Raw genomic sequence first — 23863 nt, 5'->3', positions numbered from 1 at the left:
CGTAACCGCCCCGAGAGGGGTTCCCCGTGCGTAAAAGTCTGCGTTCTTCCAATGGCGCAGGGCTGCAGTGCACGCGCGCGCGTCACTGTAACCGAGCGGCAAAGGTCGCGAATCGGGCTGAAATGTAGCGACAAAACCCATTTCATGAACGCCCTCAACTTAAGGAGTCCTAATGGCACAACTTGGGTGGATGAAGCCATGAGACCCTGCATCCTGAGACATGTGCGATATTGCACTTTCGCCCCTTCTCTGAACTGTGACAGACAGCTCATAGAGAGCGAACGCGCTCTAGAGAGAGGCGCGCTCGCATGGCAACCGAGTTCAACTCCAAACCCAGGAAATTGACATTCTGACTGGGCGTGAGATTGCTCTTGCCCACGTTCACTTGGAACCCGAGCGATGTGATGTGCGCGAGCACACGGCCGGTGTCCTGCAACACCTTCTCCTTCGATTCAGCTATGATGAGCCAATCGTCTATGTAAGTCAGGATTCTCAGACCTGTTATTCTCAGAGGCGTAAAGCCCGCCTCCGCGCACAGACAGAAAGACCGGGGACTCAAACTGAGTCCAAACAGAAGAACTGTGAATTCGCAACATATGCCCTGGTAAGCAAAACGAAGAAAATTCCTGTGCGGAGGATAAATGCTTATGTGAAAGAAAGCATCTTTCAGATCGACTGATGTGAACCAGTCGTTCTGTTTTATGGCACGGGCGAGAGCGCCCTGTGTCAGCATTCTGAAGGTGTATTTCCTCAAATGTTTGTTCAACACTCGAAGGTCCAAGATAGGGCGGAGAGAGCCGCCTTTCTTTGGAACCAGAAAATACCGGGAATAAAAACCCTGGTTCATCAGATTGGGGGGTACCACCTGAATCGCTCCCTTGTTTAAGAGAGATGAATTTTCCTCTTCCAGAATGTGAGAAGCTTTCTCTTCCGTGTGAGAAAAGAGAATGCCGTTGAAATGAGAGGGTTTTAATGTGAATTGCAATCTGTAACCCTGCATTATTGTACGCATAACCCACTCGGGAGCCGAAACGGTTCGCCAAGCCGCTTCGTGACTCGCGAGTGTCCCCGCTCGGGACAGAGCAGAGCTGTGTCTTGAGACCAACAGAATTATTTGTGATGCAATGGCGCCATCTCGTGGGCACACTAGAGGCGACATGCGGGGGTTCGGAGGGGTTTCCTCTCTCTGCAGTGAGAAGGTTCTCTCTGCGGAAAGAGGTTTTTCCTCCGAAACGAATTTGTTAGATTCGTTATTATTTGTGTTTGTGTGTTTTGTGTTGGGCAAACACTGCGTGAACTGGGCAAACATAGTGTGGTGTACACTGTGCTAAACTTTACCCACAAGGAGCCCCTTGAAATTGGGGGGAAAAACACACATCTCCTGAACACATGAACTGGGCAGTCTCAAGTGCAGGCAGAAAATACTATCCATTTTTAAGGATATATAAGAATAGTTTGTTTAAACGTGTATTTAGTTATGTGTTGGGAAACACAATGACCAAGCCTTCCACACACACAACGTGCACTAGAAACACATGGCTTGCAGCCGCAACTGAGCTGTGCGAGCCCAGCTGGTTGATTTGTGAGGCAATGGCGCCATCTTGAGGGTAGACTCGGGGCGACATGCAAGGGATCAGAGAGATTTGCTCTCTATGTTGACACAGATATAAAAATCTGCACGAATTCATTTGATTCGTTTAATAATAGTTTGTGTTATGTGTTGGGAAACACTGGGGCAAGCCTTTAATAACTGGGTGAGGGAACCAAGTGTGTGCGGTGTGGTAACACTGCTTATGTACTTTCCCTCACAACAGCCCCCCTGTGGCTTGGTAGCCACGAGACCACGTCCCGACCGTCCGAGGGAGACCCCGTGTCTTTCGGACAAGGGTTCCGGGACCGGGAGAATACGGAGGGCTCGTGGCCCGTGAACGCGGGCTGGAGGCTCCCATGGTGGAACAGCAGGCGGGCTGCTAGCGTTCAGGGCCGCCTTCCTACTCATCAAGGCCCGTGAGACAGTGTTAACAGTCTAGCGGGAGGCTCTAGGCGCGCTTGAGAGCTTCGCGAACACTGGAAAAAACGTTGAAGAGTTGTTTCCTCAGGCTGGGCGGTGGTACCCGCGTTTACCCGTCGTAAATATTCCTATCCTGGTCGGTGGCGCTCTATGGAGCTGGCCACACAATGTTGAGACGAACGGCCGCTCGCTCACAAACTTCCAGGAGGATCGACTGAGGCAAAACCGCGTGAGCGCTAGCTTAGGGTAACGTTAAAAAGACCGCGTCATCCTCGTCGCCGGAACCGTACCGGTTCGTCAACGAGAGTGAGGTTTTCCCGCGAAGATGTCCTCTTCAGGGAATGCGGATTGGGCTGAATACCGCCCAAATATTTTATCTGTGGCGCTCCGGGAGTCCCCCGGTAGCGCGTCATCATCACCGTGTCCCCCATCCGAGTAAGAAATGCCAAGCACGGTGCGCTGGATAGTGCAACTAAAGCCGGCTTTGTAAAAAGCTACATGGGCAGCAATTACAATGACCGCAATTCTCCGGGTTCTCCTAAGCTTCTTGAGCGTGCTAAGCCCAAGCGGACCGCGCAGAACGAGAGGGTCCTTAGCGGCGATGAGAGCACCACACGCGGCCGGGCAGGCTCGTCGTGATGGACTGTTCCCCAGGGGAAGCGGCTGTTTAGACGGTCACATAGCCATGGGTGGGCCAGCGGTGAAGAACTCGGAAAATACGTGGCGGGCAGCCATGTAAGGAGGAGCAGGTGAAGGACAGTGAGAGCTCGGCGGCTCCGGATGCAAAAAACACAGCGGATAGGCTGAAGAAAAACGACTGTCACTCACGTCTGGCGGAGGCTGATCTGGCGATATGTCCTCCTGTAGACTCGAAAGTGGACAGCGTAACGTTAATCCAACCGAACTGTGTCAGTGCAGAGGTCGCGAGAAGCGAATGTCAACTGAGGAATAGCAGCGCGCCCAGATGTTATATGCCCGTGGGTGAGGGGTGTGATAAGATTTTTTTTCAAAATCCATACTATCCTTTTTATAAAGTGTATGAGAATACATTTACAAGCATTTTAGTAGTATACATATAATATTTGAGTATGAGGGCCGTATCTTGAGTATCTTCTGGAAATAAAGTTTATAGCGAATGTGCGTGATTCAGAGAGATACAGAAAACAAACTTTAATCCAAAGATCCCCAAAGTCTGTCAATGCAAACCACTTCAAACCATAAATGCTAAGGCAGAACACATATAGTAGTAATGATAGATTACACTGGCTATTATGTTAATTGCAACCTCAGTCAGGAAATTAAACGACACCATTTTTGAGTTACGACAAGAGTGGGTAACAGTGATTCATTGGTGAATTAGGACATTAATTTCGAGCCTCTGCCAACGTCTCCTTGTTGTCCTTCTGTTTGAGCCTGTAGTCTGCTAATGCAGCCTTAATTGCATCTTCTGCAAGCACTGCCAGAAAAAAATAATAATAATGAAATTATAAAAACAGCATTTGAGTCTTTATTTTGATAACATCAATATATTTGCAAGCTGAAAAAAAACATTTAAATACACTTACTGGAACAATGTAGTTTGACTGGTGGTAGACAAAGTTCTTTGGCAATCTCAGTGTTTTTGATTTTCAGGGCTTCATCAATCTGAACAAGGAAAACTGGTCATTACAATTGTAGGAACATTTGAGGAAAAAAAAAAAAAAACATGGAGCACAATGAGATAATCTGATCACACTGTAAATGTTGAGTCACAATGACTCACCGATTTCCCCTTCATCCACTCAGTGGCCAGTGAGCTGGAAGCAATGGCTGAGCCACAGCCAAATGTTTTGAATCTGGCATCTGTTATCTTTCCATTCTCATCCACCTGAACCTGTATAATAAAGAGTCAAGTCAATTATGTAAATGTAATACATTTATATAATTCAATATTTTAAAATGTTTAAATAATAACTAAAAATTTAAAAGAAAAAAGGTCTTACCTGTAGTTTCATTACATCCCCACATGCAGGAGCACCCACCAAACCAGTGCCCACATTCTTGGCATTCTTGTCCAGGGAACCAACATTTCTAGGGTTTTCATAGTGGTCCACCACCTTCAGAAAAATACATGATCACATCCTGGTCATATTTAACAATCAAAAACAATTCATCTGAGGACTGGTGAGAAGAATGACAATTTACATCAAATGAGAAAAAAGTCCCCTTGGCAGATAATGACAGTGACCTTCACAACATAACATAACAGATTATTGATATTTATTGGTAATTATTTTGTGTACTTAAAAAAGCTAATAATACACAGGCTTATTAACCTGTGGCACAGTTAAGATACTGAACGACATCACCGATGAGTCTGTAGGAGAGTTACACAAGTGGATTATGAAACTATCTGTAAATAAATATGCATAAATGTAATTTTAACTCAGTCAAAAATACATAAAACAGCCGATGACATGATTCCTATACTCAAACATACTGCTGAATACCTTTAACGTACAATGTTCTGCTGGTTTGTTTACATGCGCAGTTATCTGACATTAGCTAGCCTAGCTAGCAACCACGCTGAAACTAAGTTGTTTTCCTCAAACATTAGGGACTACAAATGAATAAATCCTAGTTAAAGTATCAATTGATGGTCAGTCGTTAGACAAGAAGTGATACTTACCTTTTTATGATAAAAGTAGGCGGATTTGAGTTCTGGTAATGACAATGATCTTGTGAAAAGTGCAGAGGCTGCAGAGCGCTTGGCTGCTGCTGCTGCTGCTAACGCCATGATGACTGACTGACTACTGATGCTGCATACAACTCACTGACAGGGGGCGCGCTTTACATGCGAAAAACACATTATACAATTGTGAAATATGTTACACAAGTTATTTTTAAAACTGTATATATTATACATTTTACCTTTATATAATTTCTGCCTTATAATTGATTTCACTGTTGTTTTGCACAGCACTCAACAAACATATGCAACCATATTCACTGCATTGCTCATATTCATGTTTTTGTTTGTGTACATAAGTAAGTAATATTCAAACCTTTATATTTCTACATTATAGATTTTGAGCTGTCATTATAGAGCTGGACTAGGGGCCGGTTTCACAAAAGATAGACTTTGACTATGGCTTAGAATAGATATAGTAACTGTTAGATAGACAGATTTCAGATAGACATCTAAATCAGACCGTTGCACAGAGCACAGAGACTCCGACTATCTTAACTAGGACTACATTGCAATGCATTCTGGGTAAAATAAGACACTTAAAAAAAACATGGCGGATCGAGTATGCGCATCCAACCCACAGACAGATCCAACCATAGATATCTATGGATCCAACCGCTCAGTGCAGTTTACCCCAGCGCATGTGTTTGTTGCCATTTTACTAGTGAAATTTAGCGGAAAATTTAGTTACATGAAGAAATGTTTCATTTGGAAAAAGATTGCTCCGACAGTTAACAACGTTAATCCGACCGTTAAAGATGCACAGAAAAGATACAAAACATGGTACAAGTTATGTGGTCCCTAAAAACCTTTTCCCTTCTTCTCATAGCTGTCTCCATAACGTCGTCAGCAAACCACAAATTATGAGCCATTTTCCCTTATCTTTAGCTGTTTGTTTAAAGTAACTGATTGTTTTTTGCTGGTTTGCCAAGGTAACAGAGAACCTAGCCTGGGGGTCAAGATGTCTATTTTTTTTTTTTTTGGTCTAAATTAAGTCAGACTTTATTTTTGTGAAACAGTCTAACTTACATTAGACAAGTCTAGCTAATTTTAGACTTGTCTAACACCATAGACCGGTCTAAAATAGCTTTGTGAAACAGGTGTTGTGCCGAATTTCGACCCCCGCCAAATTATTACCCCCCTAGTATTGGTAGGTTTAGGATTAGTTGTGGGGGAGGGGTTAAGATTAGGGGCGGGGTTGGGATTAGGCAATCAGGTACTGACTTCAACGAGGGGGGTAATAATTTGGCAGGGGGTCGAAATTAGGCACAACACCGGCCCTAGTCTAGCTCTAACCTTGATGTCTAGAGAGGTGGAGCTAGATGTCATTTGACTTTGTTTTTTCCTTTCACGGAACCAGCAGGGGGAAGCGATTTTACCCTGTACTTAATCATATAATTTATAAATATAATATTTAGCATGTTTAAATGAGTAATAATATTACATGTTTTATATTAAGCATGCATACTATATGTGGATATTTTTTAATTTCAATTTATTACCGCTGTCTGCTGCATTGGTCAAAGGCGTGACAAACATTTAATGTTGACAAACGAAGAGAGTTTCTCAATCCACCTCAAAGAATTTAGTTGGAAAGTTGGAACTACAGCATCTGACAGGGGCCAGTGCCAGTAGGTGGGGCCGGACGCGCCCCCATTTTTTCCCTCGAGCCCCGCCTTCTGGTTGAACGAGCCCCCTTGTTTTTCGCGCGAGCTCTTGTGTTGTGTGCGCGAGCCCTGCCCCTGTTTCCAGGCAGATAAGACTCAACATGGCGGAGACTGGTAACGAAGAACAGACGTTGTTGCCAGATATCGAAGAGGAGGCTGAGGGCATGGAGCGAGAGATGGAGTCGGAAGAGGAGGAAGAAGAAGGGATGGGAGTTGAGCATTCCGAGGAGGAAGATGAAGAGAACACGTCCGAGGACGAGCGGGAGAATGAAGCAGAGATCCAGCGGCTGGAGGAGCAGGTGAGAGGAATGAATGAGGCTAACGACTCTCCTCACATACGCAGCTCTCAAAACACGGCACGAATGACTCTGCTGGGGAGTTTCACTACATATATTTACCAGAACCCGTTTATTAGAGAGCTCACACATGCTCAACATACCAAATACATGACCAGGAGTAAAAATACAGAAATGCTTAACGTTATCTGTTCCTGAGGAATGTGCCTAGCAAAGGCTTAGTGAGCTAGCGAGCACTTGTGCCATAAACGTTAATCCCTCCAAACTACCCCTTCCTTTTGCCTCTTTGCTTGTTTTCCACCCATATGCAGTCCCAAATGTGTCTATGGAGCTTTGTGCCCTTGCATGTCTAAAGACTTTATGTAAAATTTATAAGAATAAAGTTTATGTTGGAGTGTTTTGATGACGCGTGCTGTGCGCACGGAGTTCAAACACGCGCCATAGAGCTCATGTAGAGGGAGCTGTATGCAACCGAGTTGTCAAGAGAGACGCCTTTTAGATGCTGTGATGGTTTTAGACTTGAATCATGATTATTACACATTAGTTTTGGGTTGCAGACCACATGCTGTAGCAGGAGGTTTCCATGAGGGTGAACATACTGTCGCACAGTTGTCATGTCCACGTGTTTGGTTTGAGATTCTTTGTGTTGATCTGGTCTCTTGGGGGTTTGACTTCTGTTCTGGAGTGGATGGTGATTTTCTGATTTGACGAACTGATGAAAACACCAGTGTGGCTCAATAGCGGGGCTTTTTATGTTGCTAGCACTGCATGTTTCTTTTAAAAACTTACTAGCACGGTCATGGGTTTGATTTTCAAGGAAAGTATGACCTGATCAAATGTAACTTAACATTACACCTTTGATGCAGTGCAAGTTGCTTATGATAAAAGCAACTTCCAAATGCATAGCATACAACTGTTCTTCAGCTAGTTTTCTAGCTTGAAAGTATCCAAATGCCCTCTTGATATATGACTGACCAGGTTAGAAGATCAGAAAACTAGCTTAGACTGGTTTAAAATGGGTTTTTTTCAGCATAAGTGTCAGCTTTCTATGTGATCCTGTAAGGGGTGTATAGATCATGAATGTCACACGTCGATACATATCACGGTACTGAATTCACGATACGATATTATTGCGATACTCCAAGATATGGTAAATGTACTGTTGATTACAATACTAACTTTGATATTACATTGTGGGTTTAAATGAATTTGGATTTGCTGCTTGTAACCCAAGGACAATGGTGACACCAGAATAAAAATATTCATGATTCTGAAGCTGAAAATACAGAATTATTGTAGACGAATGTTCTTGCACTCTTTCACTGACTAGATACATTTAAAATAATGTCGGCCACTTTTTACTGGTAACATAAGACATTTGACATTATCAGAACCCACATATTCCCCCATTGCATTATAATCAAGATTATAGTAGTTTAATGTAGTACTACTGGCACTAAAACTCCAGTAGTAAAAATCTAATTTTTTCTCACACAGTATTTTTTTATTTTCTGGGAACTATCCACGATACGTATTGTTGAATTTTTGTATTGCGATATATTGTGGCATGATTTATTGTTACACCCCTATTTGTTTCCATGAATAATGCACAGGTTTGAGTCACTATGACCTTGCATTGAATTTTTCCATTCTGAATTAATTTCTGACCATCATAAATGGATGAAAGACGGTGATTTGCATGGAACAGCAGTCAAGAAAGTCCCTGTTCAACAACAACTACTGGTATGCAACAGCTGCAATGCCAAATTTGCCAAGTGTGTCTGATTTCTACACACCATCAGCCAGTTTCTGTTTTGTTATAATACTTAAGAAAGCCTAGATCAAAGTTTAGCTTGTTCCCTGCAAAATATAGTGGATCAAGAACCAGTCATATTTTCTGATTTGTTTTTATGTCCTACAGATATTTGCTCTCCGTGGGAAGTGGAACTGTTCCAGTGTCTCCCACTCTTGTGTGATAGACTACAGATGAATCTTTAGCCATCCCACCCAACCAAAATATATTGGTTAAATGTTTGGGAAAAATAAACCAAGAATCTGTGCTGATGAAGTAATGCAGTTTAGAAGACATTTAGTTCATACCTTGCATACTCCCTTTAGCGTTGCATTCATGCTTTCCATTTAAGCATTTTCTTTGAGAAATGTAATTTAATATTGATTATTTTTTATTCTGAAGGATTTTAACATGTTTACTGATATTAAACTTTTGTAGAACTTATGCAGGATACTTTTAGGGGCTTTAAATGTATTTAAACACACTAAATGCATAAAACATTAATTTGTAAAGCACCATGAGGTTTTTGTGCACTATATGCCAAGGTTTCTGAGCCATTCAATAGCTTAATGTGAGGTACTAATGAATATTTAAGTCATTGAGTTAAAGTTAATGGAAATGTATCTCTCCTCAGTCATTCGCCGTCCAAACAGCATGTCACGTTCGGGTATGACAGTCAACACGGTGAAACTCACTCCAAGATCAATGTTCCTGTTTTTACTTGTAGAAAAAGGTCTTTTGTTTTTTTCATAAAAGTACTGAGTTTATTTCTGTTTCTAAAACATGAGTCTTTCTCCCGGGTGTCTGTTAGATCACACTGGAGTAAAGAGCACTATGAATTGTTCTTTAAGCACACAGTAAATTACATTTACAACTGTTAAAAGAAAAGGCTCAATAAACTGTTGCATAGATATGATACACTAAGCATCAATACATCTTCCCCTTGTTTTCTGCATTTTTCAGTTCGAAACGCTGCACGCAATGATTCAGTGTTGCTTCAAGCGCATCATTCTGTGCACAGGATGCACAAATTAGGCCTATAAAACTTTTGGGTAAGGTTCAATGGGAATCACCCATGGGTGATGCCCTCTCCCCTGTCCCCTGTGGAATTAGGCCTGGCATAACAGCTGGAAAAATTCCTAGAGGAAACACTGGATTGCTGCTCTGCCTTTATAAAGCAACATGAACCTCAATTCCACTGTATCTTTCTCTCTTCAGATTGTTTTTCTAACTTACTGTTATATTTTTCAATGGGCCAAAGGCATTAATCTTTTGCAGGTGTTTTCATTGCAAGTTGTTCAGTTGAAAAAAATCTTACTGTTTTTAGTGCAATTATTTGGTTTTCAAAGGTGGTGGTGTCGGTGCCAGATTTTTTTTGTGACCAAAAATATTTCAGGACCAAACCACTGATGTAAACTGTTTGCATGGCTTTTTGAAAAATGCCGGGTGCCATTGTTTTACATGTTTGTCCAATCAGTATTCACTTGCGTCACTGGTAGTTCCTATTGTGCTGGGTTAGACCCTACTCTGAAGTAGGAGCTAATTCAGTCCCCCCAAAAGTTCCTGCGATGCAAACACACCAAAAAGCGAGTACTTCCGCCAGTAGTTATAGAAACAATGAATACGTTCCTCTGGTGCGAAAGCCCCCTTTTGTGAATCAAGATTGCAGTTGTATGATATTTTGTAAATACCATGTGAATCTCAGAAAGCAGAAGTCAACAACATGTCATGTGTCCCATTTCTACAGCTGTCGATCAACGCATTTGATTACAACTGCCATGTGGACCTGATCAAACTTCTGCGGCAGGAAGGGAAACTTCACAGACTGCGTAAGGCCAGGCAGAAGATGAGTGAACTCTTTCCTCTCACTGAAGGTTGGACATCCTTATTTTGTTTTCTGTTCTCTCTGTGTGCCTTGTGTGGTAGCCAGAGTTTTAGTGAAAGGACAACTAGTGTTTATGGAGTTCTGGCTATTTTGTGAATTTGTTCTTAAGTAGTGAATACACATCACTCCCCAGGAAAGTTGCTTTCCAGAAACAGGACTGAGCAACCTTGCAGATAACAATTCATTTAAATTGTGATAGTGATTCATATTGATTTACTGGACATGATAATGAGAGTGTGTTAAAAGCACTGGGCAGCAATTTTAAAATGATTTTATTTTAAAAGTGCATGTATTTATTTACAGACTATAAATGCATGTGTATGTATTACAAACAAGTGATGATATGGCTATTGCGTGCTATGTTTGACTGAATATGTTTGGTGGAACAGAGATTTGGCTGGACTGGCTTAAGGATGAAATTCGCCTGACAGAAGACGAATCGGAACGCGAGAAAGTCTACGAGCTGTTTGAGAGGGCCGTCAACGATTATGTGTGTAAGTGTGGCTTATGTTCGTAATCTTCAGTTCTTAGAAAACATTGCAAAATTTGACCAAATTAAACCCATTTCTAAGTGTAATATTTGAGTGTTTGACTATAAAACGCATTCCGTTACCACCAATAATCTGAACAAACGTGTAATTACTTCTGAATTGTTTTGAGATAAACCTGTGCTGGGGGATAGAAAAAAGCTGCTGTTAAAATTTAACCCATTCACAGGTCCAGAGATCTGGTTGGAATATGTGCAGTTCTCGATCGGGGGAATGGGAGCTCAGGGAGGGATTGAACGTGTTCGATCCATCTTTGAAAGGGCACTGACTGCAGTGGGTGTACACGTGACTAAAGGAGCTTCAATCTGGGAGGCCTACAGGGAGTTTGAGATTGTTATTCTCTCAACAGTACAGGTATGTACTCGGGGTTCCTACTTAGATTCATTACAGAATATCAGCGTGGCATTAAGTGGCTGTCAAAATTGCCAAACTGAAATGCTTGTTATGAAATCACATGAATAGTAATGAGAAGTATGAATTTGTTTAAATATCTTGAACGATTGCAGTGTTTTGTTTTGTACTGTATTGGTGATTTAACCCCCTCTTTTATGTTCAGCCTCCTCCCGGCAGCGTTCCATCACGGGAGCAGCAGGAGCTGTTGAATGCCCAGCTCGACCGCATACACACACTCTTCAGGCGGCAGCTCGCTGTACCTCTAATGGGTGAGAGCTGCTCTGTTTCTCTCCTCTCACTCCTTCAGTCCACCACTTTCTCATTCTTTCTTGTCTCTTTCTCTTTCCAACGTTGGAATGTATAATCGGAAAAACTTATCCACAGGCCGAAAGGTTCGGGAGAACGGATGCTGAAAGAATTTAGACTATGAATATAAGATTGCGCAATTTGGCAGAAATAAAATAAATTGAGAATAACATGTCTAGACTGAAGTGAAATCTGCTCAGATGGTATTGATTAAGTCTTGAGTTACAAATAAAATTGACCGTTGCATGTGGTTTCCTTTCATGTACGCTTCTGAAAGCCAAGTAGTATAGGTTCTGTGAAGTAGACACCAGTGTCGCCAGATACTGTAACACAGGCTAGAGACAGGAGACCCAGGAGCTGCCTGCAGATAGCCAGATGGTCTGGTTTTGTGCGCATTTTTTTATTTTTTTTTTCCTTGCCGGCTGCTTTTGGCACCGGAGATGCGGTGGAGAAAGCGATGATCACATCCCACTCAGCTAAGAGAGCCAGATTACAGATTGGGCTTTCGTACAGCACGGCTCATGTTTCTATTACCCTATTTCTGTGTCATAAAATTGCCTTGTAGTGGTGATTGACATAGGTGAGAAGTGCAGTAGTAACAGAAAGACCATTTCAAAGCGTCTTTGAAACAGAACAGATGCTGTTTTCCAGTAACAGTGAATTTTTTTTAAAGCTGACATACCTGGATGCTTTGTTTCTCATGTTTATGTGTTAACATTGTGTTGTGTAGATATGGAGGGAACGTATGCGGAGTACTCTGACTGGGCTGATGATGGCGTACCTGAGACGGTCACACAACAGTACAGACGGGCCCTGAAACAGATGGAGAAATGCAAACCTTACGAGGAGGCTTTGGTAACTATGCGCTTGTCTCATTGCTTAAGAGACCCTTTGGCTTTCTGATTTTCTATCATAATTTAATGCAAAAGGAATGGTTGTGATTTTACAATCATTTATTGCAGTAACCCTCTTACAGGCAAAATCAGTCTTCACAAGTGTCATTTAGAGATTCTGAATGAATAAACCATCTGTGGTAATGAAAGCTCTTTGTCCACAAACATATGCTAATCAACACTATACTTTCTCCTATTCAGGAGAAGTCAACCTGACATCTCAGTTTAATCTTACTGACTTTCTTATTACACATTTTTTTTTGTTTTTTTGGTTTCTTCTTTTAAGTCTTTCATCGAACACCAAAGGCTTAAACCATCTCTGAGACAATTTCCTTTTTGGCTGACATCACTAAGGCTGCTTTACCAAATTGGTATTGACGCAGTCCTCCATAATTGACTGCAAAACCTGAACACTTTTCACTATTTAATTAATTCCCAGTGGACACAATCAAGTCATGCTCTACCTTTTTTTTCCCTTTTTTTCTTGGACATTTAGCACATTGGAGAAAGAAAATGGCTAAGACTGACTTTAAAGCTTCTAGACCTCAACTTGACAAATACATCAACTAATGAGTGACCCTATTTGTGTAGCAGTGAAGGATTAACATGTTATGTAGATGCTATTATTTATACTGTGCAGATTTTCATATTCAACAAATAATTCACTCAAGTTACAAGAGGAACTGAAATCAGAAAACAAATTCAACCTAACTAGTGCTGTTTGCTGTAGAAAGTGGTGAATGTACCATGCTCTCAGAAAGTAGAAGTAATTTTAAATCGTGAACAGAATTGCACTGCACTTATTTTAAATTAAAGCACCCAGTCACTAATTATAATTAAACTCTACAATAATCTTTTAATTACAACAGATGAAATTTCCCTGTTTTTTCTGTTAAATTCAAACTGTTGTTTCTTCTTTGTCCTTTCTAATGCTGTTCTTTTTGATGTTCTAGCTGGTCTCTGAAACTCCAAAGCTGGCAGAGTATCAAGCGTACATAGATTTTGAGATGAAGGAAGGGGATCCGGCCCGTGTCCAGATTATATTTGAGCGAGCACTGGCGGAGAACTGCCTTGTGCCAGACCTGTGGATCAAATACAACACGTATCTGGTGAGTGACTTGCATAAGCACACATCCCCCTTTACCCAACAGCCCTTCGTACAGCTCACAAAATGAATGTGCATCTGCACATGTGCCAGCCCCACACCTCCCTCTGTTTATTCAGGAACATATTAATTGCTTTAATGGGATGGTAATGAGATGCACAAGCCACTAACGCGTAACAGCGCAGTTGCAGCTGAGAACACATTAGAGAGCCGGCACCTCACCAGATGGATGGAGAGAGGGAGAGGGGAAAATGTGAGTTAACAAGACAGAAAGAGAGATGGTGGAAGGCACGTAGGGGGAGAAAAATAAGAACGAGAAGGGGAGAGAATGACTCCTCCCCATATTAGCAGCCACAGCTTCTGTCCATTTGGGCTTTCTGATTCAACGGCTGAAATTAATGAACTTCTGCATTAAGGGATATGGGCTGGAGTGTGTTAGTGAAACTCATTCAGGCAGTTGAATTCCTGGCAGCTATGGATGTGTGAAGTAATTAAATCAAGTCTCCATACTTGTACTCTCTTAGGTGATTAAATTGAGATGCTATTTAACTAAATTATATGCACCCCACACTGTGAGTCACAGAGCTGATCTGCCTAATGGATATATAGGGGGTCATTACTTGGTTTTACAAAGTGCTGTATTGTATCCAAAGCCTTCTACCTAACCAATGACCTGCACCACTTTAGGAACGAGTGTTGGATCTGTTTCCATAGTGGAATGGAATCTTAATTTCTTTCTCATTAATATCCATGCACCGTCTATTAAGAGTATTCGGCTATCGTTTTATCTGTGGAGTCTCGTATGCATCAAAGAACGTTGCTACCGTTATTGATACTTCAACAGATATCCACATTCAGTTTTGATGAAACAAAAACAGAAGGGCAGTGAGCAGTTGAGTTGCTTCAACCCTGATCAAACACACCAGAGCAAGCTAATCAAGGTCTTCAGGATCACTAGAAACTCAAAGGTAGGTGTGTTTGATCAGGGTTGGAGGTAATGTCTGCAGGACAGTGGCCCTCCAGGAACGAGTTTGAGAAACCCTGGTGTAGGGTGTGCAAAGCAGGGATTTTATTAATCTCTCCCGTTTTTAAAGCCATTTTTGCATTTTACTGAATGGTTATTGATGTAAGGCAATTTCCCACAGACCAAATTGTCTTGGCTGTGGATTAAACCTCTTTTACAACAGAGTGATTCCCTGCTGAATGTCTTCTTTAGCCTGATGCCACATGTAATTTTTGAGCAGCAGACGTGCTTGTAAATGGGTTGGCAGGAGAATAGCAGTGGTGGATTGGACAGGGAATTATGATCATTACTCACTACTCATCACACTCGCCACCTGCTCTTTCTGAAGCATATTCATTGGGTTTGGTGTGGAAGGCAAAAAGGCTGAAGACCTTTTCTGTACAAGCAATGCTGTGTTAATATCTTGATTTTACATATCGATAAATCTGAATTTTGGTTGTATTTTGACTTCAATTGTGTAACATGTTTCTGAGCGAAACAGAATATTCAGGTGTGAATTTGCTCTTCATCCGTCCTGAATCTGATGTCTAGTTGTTTCAATCTCTGCAATTCTTTTAAGATGTAAAAATCAGTCATTCAACCTAAATTTACAGTCATGTTTGTAAAACAAAATTATAGTTTTTCTCATTTCGTCTGCATTTGTTTGAAACAAGTGTATATTTTTACCTATTACATCCATGATATGTTATTAAAAATGACATCTTTGAAACTGATTTTGAACTTTCCCATTTGGTATCTATATTTTTTAAATGTTCAGTTGAAAATGTTTAAAATTGACAGGCAGAAAGTGTTAAACCATCATTTTTGTGTGAGTCAAATAGCTGCTCTTGGTGGATGTTGCTTGGTCATTCACACCTACTCTCTACACCTACTGCAAAAAAAATATATATTAAAAAAAATGTCTGTTCTACCTCAGGATCGTCAGTTGAAAATAAAAGATCTAGTGTTATCTGCTCATGAGCGAGCCGTCAGGAACTGTCCCTGGACCATGGGCCTGTGGAAGAGCTATCTTTTGGCTTTAGAGCGGCATGGGGCAGATCATCAGACCGTGACAGGTACTCGTTTCAATCATTTCTGCGTCATCAAATGTTGTGATTTAGAACAGGATTCCTATTGTCATGGAAAAGATCTATATATAGTGAATATAACTTTCTTAGATTATGCTCAGTTCTAAATATAAAATAATACATTTTGTGTGCAATCTCTATGAAATAATGACAAAAGGTGTGGGAACACTGTAATGTTGAATCAATGTATGAATGAGAAAAACCTTTAGCAGGAATAGAAGCATTTTTAACGTGCAAAAATATGTCCTTAGATGTGTTTGAAAAGGCCCTAAATGCAGGATTCATCCAGGCGACTGATTATGTAGAAATCTGGCAATCTTATTTGGATTACTTGAGGAGACGTGTTGATTTCAGCAAAGGCAAGACCATATGATTTTCTTTCTTTCTGCCCCTTTTTCTGATCTATTCTTACATTCAAGTTTTGGTCCACAGTCACAGCTGATATCAGATTAGTGAATCTGGTGATTTGTTGATCATTGCAGAGTGGAGCAGGGAGTTGGACGAGCTGCGGGCAGCTTTTGCACGCTCCCTTGATTACCTGAAACAGGATGTAGAAGAGAGTAAGTATCTTGTCTGCTTTTATGAGGTATGAGTGCAGACTTGGTAGAAAGAAATATTTAACTACCGTCCCACTTCTTCTCAGGGTTCAGTGAAAGTGGAGATCTGTCCTGCACAATAATGCAGATCTGGGCAAAGATAGAGGTGAGGAAACACTATACCATTGCATCTGTCGATCCTCCATTAAGTAATGTCATTCTGCTGACTACAGTCTGTCCGCAATTGTTACAGTGCTGCTTGTGTCTGTTTGCTCCAAACAGGCTTTACACTGTAAGAACATGCAGAAGGCCCGTGAACTGTGGGACAGCATAATGACAAAAGGGAATGCAAAATATGCCAACATGTGGTTGGAATATTACAACCTGGAAAGGTCAGTAATTTTCATCTGTTTGTGCAACAAGTCATATGTTTTTGCTTCTGTTGAAGAACAAGATTCTCTTTGAATAATTCTCAAATCATGCTGGATAAGTGATCAGCAGGTTTTACACAAACTTGTGGGATTTATGCAGCTTGCTGTGATTGAGGCAAAAGGGGGTCAACCCAAATACTAAAACATTCTGAATTTCACTTTCATTTGAGGGGGAACAAATGTGTACAGTCTTAGACTTTTGAAGGGGTGGGGGTGGTTTAATAGTTTATGAATAACCTAGTGTTTTCGGAGTCAGTGTCGTCTGCAAAGATTAAGTTGACGACATTGACTCATTGTCTCCTCCATAAAAATGCATCTTTCATATAGTATTTGTTTTCTATTTGAATGGGTTCATTTAAAATGAGTTATTTCATGCTTTCTATAGATATATTTGTCATGTCTGTGTGGCAAGTAGCCTTTACCAAAACTTGGTTCATTTTTGTGACGCACTCCATTTCACAGAGAAAGCAGATCCTGTTTGTTTTCTTTACAAAGACACCCTATGTTTTCTTGATGTTGTGAGTTTACAAAAATAAAAGTAGACCCTTTAGTTACCCTTGAATTACACAAACACTTGGATATGCGCCTAATAATAGCACACATTTATCTAGGTTAAAGGGATTGTTCACCCAAGAATGAAAATTAGCCCATGATTTACTCACCCTGAAGCCATCCTAGGTGTATATAACATTCTTCTTTCAGATCAAATCAATTGGAGTTATATTATGTCAAAAAATTATGAAGATAAAGTCGGAGGATTTCTATATATTATAGGAAGAGCTTGAGTTTGTTGCACACCCCTATTTGTTTAAACCGTGCTAAAGTTTACGATGCTCCTACATACTTGCGTAGTATGCGTACAGTCGTCTGGCTGAAGCTAGTTATTTTAAATTATAAAGTTATAAATATGGGTATTTTTCTTATAGAAACTCATGACTTCTCTTCAGAAGGCCTTTATTAACCCCTTGGAGCCATGTGGAGCACTTTGTATGATGATTTGATGTACTTTTATGGACGTCAAAACAGAAATGGCCATTCACTGCCATTATAAAGCTTGGAAGTGTCAGTACATTTTTAATTTTAATTTTTTTTTAAATAAATTATTGTAAAATATAAATATAACATATTTATAATATAAAAAATATAAATACTGATATTGTATTTGTCTGAAAGAATAATGTTATCATATACACCCATGATGACTTGAAGGTGAGTAAATCATGGGCTAATTTTCATTTTTGGGTGAACTATCCCTTTAATGTTTCAAATGATAAGTCATATTTGAGGTCGATGGATAATAGGGATGAACGTTTGGATATCCTTCCCAGTATATTATTTACCACAAATAACGAATGTTTAGGATCTGTCCCTCATGGACTACGTGACTTGATTAAATTTTATGAAAACAAACGTTTGTTTTGTTTTATCAGAATAATGTGTGCTAATAGGGCTTCCCCTGACTTAGCCTTAGCTAATAAGTTGAGGTTATTTTAATTTATTTTAATTGTTTGTATGCTTGTTGATCAGGTCCTATGGAGATACTATTCACTGCAGGAAGGCTCTTCACAGAGCTGTACAATGTACATCAGACTACCCTGAGCATGTGTGTGATGTCCTGCTCAACTTTGAAAGAGTGGAGGGTGAGTTTGATTCATGTGTATATATATACTGCTGTTTATGCAGGTGTCTTGCTTTGAGTGTTTATGTGGGTGTTGTCTCTCACAGGCTCTCTGGAAGACTGGGATGCTGCAGTCCAAAAAACAGGGACCAAACTCAACAGGGTCAATGAGCAGAGAGCAAGAGTCAGTCCTATAACTAGTCTTTTTGGAATTTTCCACAAACTTATTATGTTTGATGCATCTGCCAAAAAGCTCACCATGTAGACATGTCATTTTTAATGTTTAGAAATGAGCCATCAGTATGCTGTTTCTGCAGGTGGCTATAAAAGAGTCTAACCTAGCCAGACAAGAGGAGGAGAAAGCTGAGCAAAGGAGGAAAGCCAAGGCAGAGAAAAAAGGCCAAAAGAAGAGCCAGAAAGCAAACAGAACTGGGGATAAACGGAAAGCTGAAGACGATGGCGAGGAGGAATGGGGAGAGGAAGCAGGTATGGATGGAGGGAGAAATTGAGAAATTGAAGCTTATTTCCATTTGTGAAAGCTAACACTTTGGCTGTAATGACAATATCAAACATGTGCAGAGCTGCCATCCAAGAGGCTCCGAGGGGAAGGGGACTTTGGCAGCACGGCCACAGAGGAACTCATGGAGACGGAAAGCGGGCTTTTCGGCCGACGAGCTCCACCACCGCGTAAAACCGAGCCCCCTGGTTTCCGGAAGAACCAGCAGAGAGCGCCCGAAGCACAGCGAGAACCCCAGGACGTGTCAAAGGAGCAACGCAAAGAAGAAAACAGTGTGTTTGTCAGTAACTTGGCCTTTAATCTGGAAGACCCCGAGGGCAAGCTGCGAACATTGTTTAAGGGTTGTGGGACAGTAGAGCAGGTGCGGCTCGTGTATACGCCAAAAGGTGTGTTTAGAGGCTATTGCTACGTGCAGTTTGAGGACCGGCTTGCTGTACCTGAGGCACTGAAACTAGACAGACATGAGTTGGATGGACGGCCCATGTATGTGTCTCCTTGTGTGGACAAGAACAAGAATCCTGATTTCAAGGTATGTAGACTGTATACTACTGTTTTTTTTGTTTACACATCATCCCTATGTTCAAGTGAACAATTATTACATTTTCTTTGAACTTTGGTTGGCTTTTTTATAATGTTAATTATTTTTATTACAATGTCTGCCTTGCAGGTTTTTAAGTACAACACGTCATTGGAGAAGCACAAGATCTTTATCTCGGGCCTTCCGTACTCCTGCACTAAAGAGACACTGGAGGACCTCTTTAAAGAACACGGCACAATCAAAGCCGTCCGGATAGTCACCAACCGTTCAGGCAAACCCAAGGTGTGTAGGTCTCTGTCACCAACGTGAATACAAAACATATACTGTCCCAGTATACCTGAAAAAAGTAATCTCCAAGCTGATATTACTCGTGTCTAAAAGTAAAAAGCAAACATTTTAAACAAAAACTTAAAGGAATAGGTTGTTTTCTCTCCACAGTAATTTATGTGTGCTCTGTAGGGTTTAGCATATGTGGAATATGAGAACGAAGCACAGGCTTCACAGGCTGTGCTGAAGATGGACGGCACCATGTTGGAGAACTTCACTCTCTCTGTTGCTATTAGCAACCCCCCAAGAAGGAACATGGAAGAGAAAGCAGCACCTAGTCGAATCCTGGGGGCAACAATGCAAAGGCAACCTCAGGGAGCGTAAGTACTTGATGCGGCAGGTCACGTGTTGGATTTCTGCTTGTTAAGCCCAAGACACAGTTTTTCTCAAAATAATTACTAACATTCACAAAGCCCCATGTCTGCAGGGAAAATACTTTTGTTGTTGTTTGTAATATTTGATCTGGGTAAGAAAAAGAGGTTTCAGGGTTGGTGATTTTCACGATTATGAAGTGAGTCAAATCTGACGGTTTGTAACATAACCGTGGTGGGGGAGGGGGTGGGGCGTTGCAACAATTTGATTAGCTACTTGCTCTACGTTTATTTAAAATAAACAGCTAGACAACTAGCAGTGGATGTGTTTTCCATTAAATGAATCACACACAACAAATTAAAAAAAAAAAAAAAAGTAGTGCGGTGGTGATGTGTTCATGTAAAATGGGTGCAGCTGCCAATAAAGCAGCTAAAAGTTGTCACAAAGAACCGGCAAAAAAGTGTTTTCTTTGTCAGTGTCGGCCAAAGATGAAGTTGACGATGCTGACTCGCGATCTTAAGTGTAGGCTTATAATAGACCCTATACTTAAAATCACCTTTTTTCCTTCTTGGACAACCAACCAATCACAGTCTTCAAAAGATTGTGTCATACATGGCAACGGGGTCAGCCCCGCCTCCTCACTAAGATGAAAGTTTTTGTCTTTTCCTTACTCAGAGTTGCTCTCAGATCGGTCCCGAATCGCTTTCATGAGAGGACTCTTAGAATCTTTATGAATACGGGCCCTGTTTATACTCTTACAGTGAAATATTACAATACAAATTTATTTTATTTTATATTTAATAATAATAAAATAAATAATTATTATTTAATGTATATTTAAAAAAAATTGTCGACTTTTCAGCCACACAAAAAGGTTTTTTTTTTTTTCAGAAAACCCATTGATAAATTGATCAGCCCTAACGTCATGTGACAACAGTTTTCCAATTTTCTTTCCACAGTCCTGATTTACTGAAAACTTCAGTTCTTTCTGTTTAAACATTATTATTTATTTTCAGAAGGGGAAAAGGACGCACTCAGGTCTCTCTGCTGCCACGCTCTCTGTACCGACAGAGTGCTCCAGATGCCAAAGCGGAGAACGGGACCATTTCTGTACCACATGCCACAGTGACAGACGGGGTGCACGGAGGATCTGGTACCACAAGCCTGGACGCTCAAACCAAGTCTCTGTCCAATGAGGACTTTGCCAGGATGCTGCTCAAAAAGTGAAATTGTATGCAGATTACACAAGAGGAATACCTGCCTTCTGACAGAAAGCCATGCTGTGTCCTTACAAAGTCCAGTGGAGAAACAGCGTTTTAATTTAGCCAACTTTCTGTAAATACGTGACCACCTTAGATATATAATTAAACTATTTTAACACCTAATCAATGGAGATGTGAGCTTCTTGTTTTCTTTAAATTCTTAGTAATAAAGAAAGGGGTCAGATTTCAGATTTTGTCAGCAAGTATTTTTTTAACAGGGTGTTAAAACGGATGAGGTGAACCATTGTTTTAAAAGGTATATGCAAGAACATTTAATATGAAAATACATGATGTATCACAAGTTTCAGCAGTACAGCTTCATTTCTCAATAGGTCCCTTTGGGGCAGCTGATCTGTAGATGCGTCCTGCACCGTTGCCTTGTCAAAGCAAACAAAAATAGAAAGATCAAAACGTTTATTTTCTATAATATCTGAACTGCATGTTGTATAAATAATTTATTTGCAGTACCATTTGAAACAACTATTTTGCATGTGTAGATTTAATGTCTTCATAAAAGCTCTAAATTAATATTTATTAGGGTAAAAGATGATCTTGTCGGCAAATAAAATCCAGCACCTTGCCAACAACACATTTGTGTCTAAGCGGTTCAACTTTAGTGTTTATTAGACTGCAGCGCTTGATTTAAAAGCTGCGTCCTGTCCTGGAAATTAGCCGATTCTATTTGCAAAGTTTTGTTCTGCGTTTTTGTATTTTCTCCAAGCGCTGCCCTAGAATCTGGTTTAACTGTTAACACAGCTTGTAAACCTGCCTTACCTTGTGTACTCAATAATGGTCTGAAGGTTAAAGCTTGCGCTCTACAGCCAGATTCAATTCAACACACAGTGTAGAACCTTAGATTTCACATGCGTACGTGGTCATATTCAAAGGGCTGGCTGAGCACGATAGTATTACAACCTAGTTGGACCTTTCCTGAAGTCGAAACTATGCAGCTGTATATCGCTAGAACCTTCCACTACGAGTTCACCTGATTGTGAACCCATCATATACTGTGTAGTGTGTATATATACACCACATATATCATCTTAAATGTCCTGGATATTAGTATTATTTACTGGTTTTGATGGCAATGATGGACTTGTGTATTTCATCCACTATTAAACGTTAAGCTGATGTATTTCTTTAAATTGCAGTGTTCAACACTAGGCAGTTCCCTCCTGCATTGTTCTTTTGATTGTGTTTGATTCTTGTTCAACCCGTCAATGGTTGACCATAGTTTTGTAAAACATTTGTATATTTTGAACAAAGTAAAAAAAATCAAATAAAAAAAGTAGCTCTATATATTTGCGTTTGATCACCACAGTGGCCTAAAGTAGTAATTGAGAGAGAAAAAAGTGCTGTTGCAATGTCTTGTTCCACACTAAAAATAATTAAAACATAGTATACGTGTAATAAATTGTGCACTTGATTTGGTTAACTCTCTTTTATTTGATTATAGATTGGTTATTTTTATTTACCACGACAGTGTCATCTTTAGGCACTCAATAATTTCTAATGATGCTCTTCTTGTATTTCCTGTGTTGCTCAAGTTGTGTGTAGTTCTATGGTATCATTTTATTTGATCCTTTTTGTTTTAAGGCCTAAATTGTTTAATGAAGCAATTAAATGTATGTGGTTGTCAAATATATGACTTGTGTGATATTTATGCTCTCATTGATTGACAAAAGATCAAACTTATGTGTTTGTTTTTAAAAAGCACATCTGACATTTTTCTGTTTTTCAGCAGGTCATATTTCACAACAGTACATATGAAATGTCGAAAGGAAATTTAAGTACAAGAAAGACACGAAAAATTGCAAAATAATTTATTGCACATAATAATAAAATATCTTTTTAGAAGTAGTACTTTAAATTAAACCTGTTTAAATAGATCAAACTAAAGTGCTTGAAAATGGTGGCAAACCACAAATTAATAAAATTATCTTTTAAGATACTGATGGTTCACACTGTGAATAAAACTTTTCAACAATATTCCAGTAATCAAGTATAATATCCCTTGCATCATACATCACTGAATAATAATTTTCATATCGTAGAAAAGAAGAAAATGTACTTCAGTTACATTTAAAAATGAATGACCTTTTAAAATTAACCTAAAGAAACTTGTGATGTAAAACTAAATCTAGTTAATGGCAAAGGTTTAAGTTTTGAACATGATATTTCCTTGCTGTCGCCTGGTAGCTAGTCTTATATACAGGGTGGCTACAGGTATAAACAATTTAAATTTAAGACTTTTTAATACCACTTCTAAATTAAATTTAAGACCAAACTTACAATGGAAATGTAAATATACAGTAATATTTCCAAGTAAACACACTGTCCAAAAATATGGTGAAATGACAATAACAAAGTGTCAATTCCGTACGTGCAGTCGCATGTGGTGGAATACAGTGGAGTGAAAAGAAATATAGAAGACATTTTTATAAATGTCTTAAAAATAATAAAGTATATTAATAAAGACTTAGATTTAATTTACTAATAAAGGCATAGAAACAGTTTATTTGTAGTGTACTGATAATAGTTTCATATAATATGTTTTTTGTTAATTAAACTAATAATTATAAATATTTGATTTCCGTATAAAATAAT

General features: G+C 40.0%; 2 protein-coding genes across 2 annotated transcripts; one reads left to right on the top strand and one right to left on the bottom strand.

Annotated features, from left to right (window-relative positions):
- Positions 1 to 3166: 3166 nt before the first annotated feature.
- Positions 3167 to 4814, bottom strand: iscua (iron-sulfur cluster assembly enzyme a). Its single transcript, XM_039658796.2, has 5 exons — positions 4680 to 4814; positions 3994 to 4107; positions 3774 to 3884; positions 3577 to 3655; positions 3167 to 3467 (listed from the first exon to the last, which is right to left on the bottom strand). The coding sequence occupies exons 1-5, from the start codon at positions 4785 to 4787 to the stop codon at positions 3376 to 3378; spliced, it is 504 nt and encodes a 167-aa protein (XP_039514730.2). The 5' UTR covers positions 4788 to 4814; the 3' UTR covers positions 3167 to 3375.
- A 1558-nt stretch (positions 4815 to 6372) lies between these two features.
- On the top strand, positions 6373 to 21445 carry sart3 (spliceosome associated factor 3, U4/U6 recycling protein). The gene is made up of 19 exons (XM_039658795.2): positions 6373 to 6705; positions 10242 to 10368; positions 10769 to 10873; positions 11097 to 11281; positions 11484 to 11589; positions 12357 to 12481; positions 13473 to 13628; positions 15565 to 15703; positions 15967 to 16074; positions 16198 to 16275; positions 16359 to 16417; positions 16534 to 16643; positions 18210 to 18322; positions 18408 to 18484; positions 18618 to 18786; positions 18880 to 19346; positions 19485 to 19637; positions 19815 to 20002; positions 21011 to 21445. Exons 1-19 carry the CDS (start codon positions 6508 to 6510, stop codon positions 21219 to 21221), a joined length of 2874 nt encoding a protein of 957 aa, XP_039514729.2. The 5' UTR covers positions 6373 to 6507; the 3' UTR covers positions 21222 to 21445.
- Positions 21446 to 23863: the final 2418 nt, after the last annotated feature.

This window comes from Pimephales promelas, chromosome 4 (assembly GCF_988280905.1).
Source record: "Pimephales promelas chromosome 4, fPimPro1.hap1.1, whole genome shotgun sequence".
Lineage (NCBI taxonomy): Eukaryota > Metazoa > Chordata > Actinopteri > Cypriniformes > Leuciscidae > Pimephales > Pimephales promelas.
The sequence above is the reverse complement of the archived record's forward strand: the minus strand, read 5'-3'. Positions and strand labels throughout refer to the sequence as shown.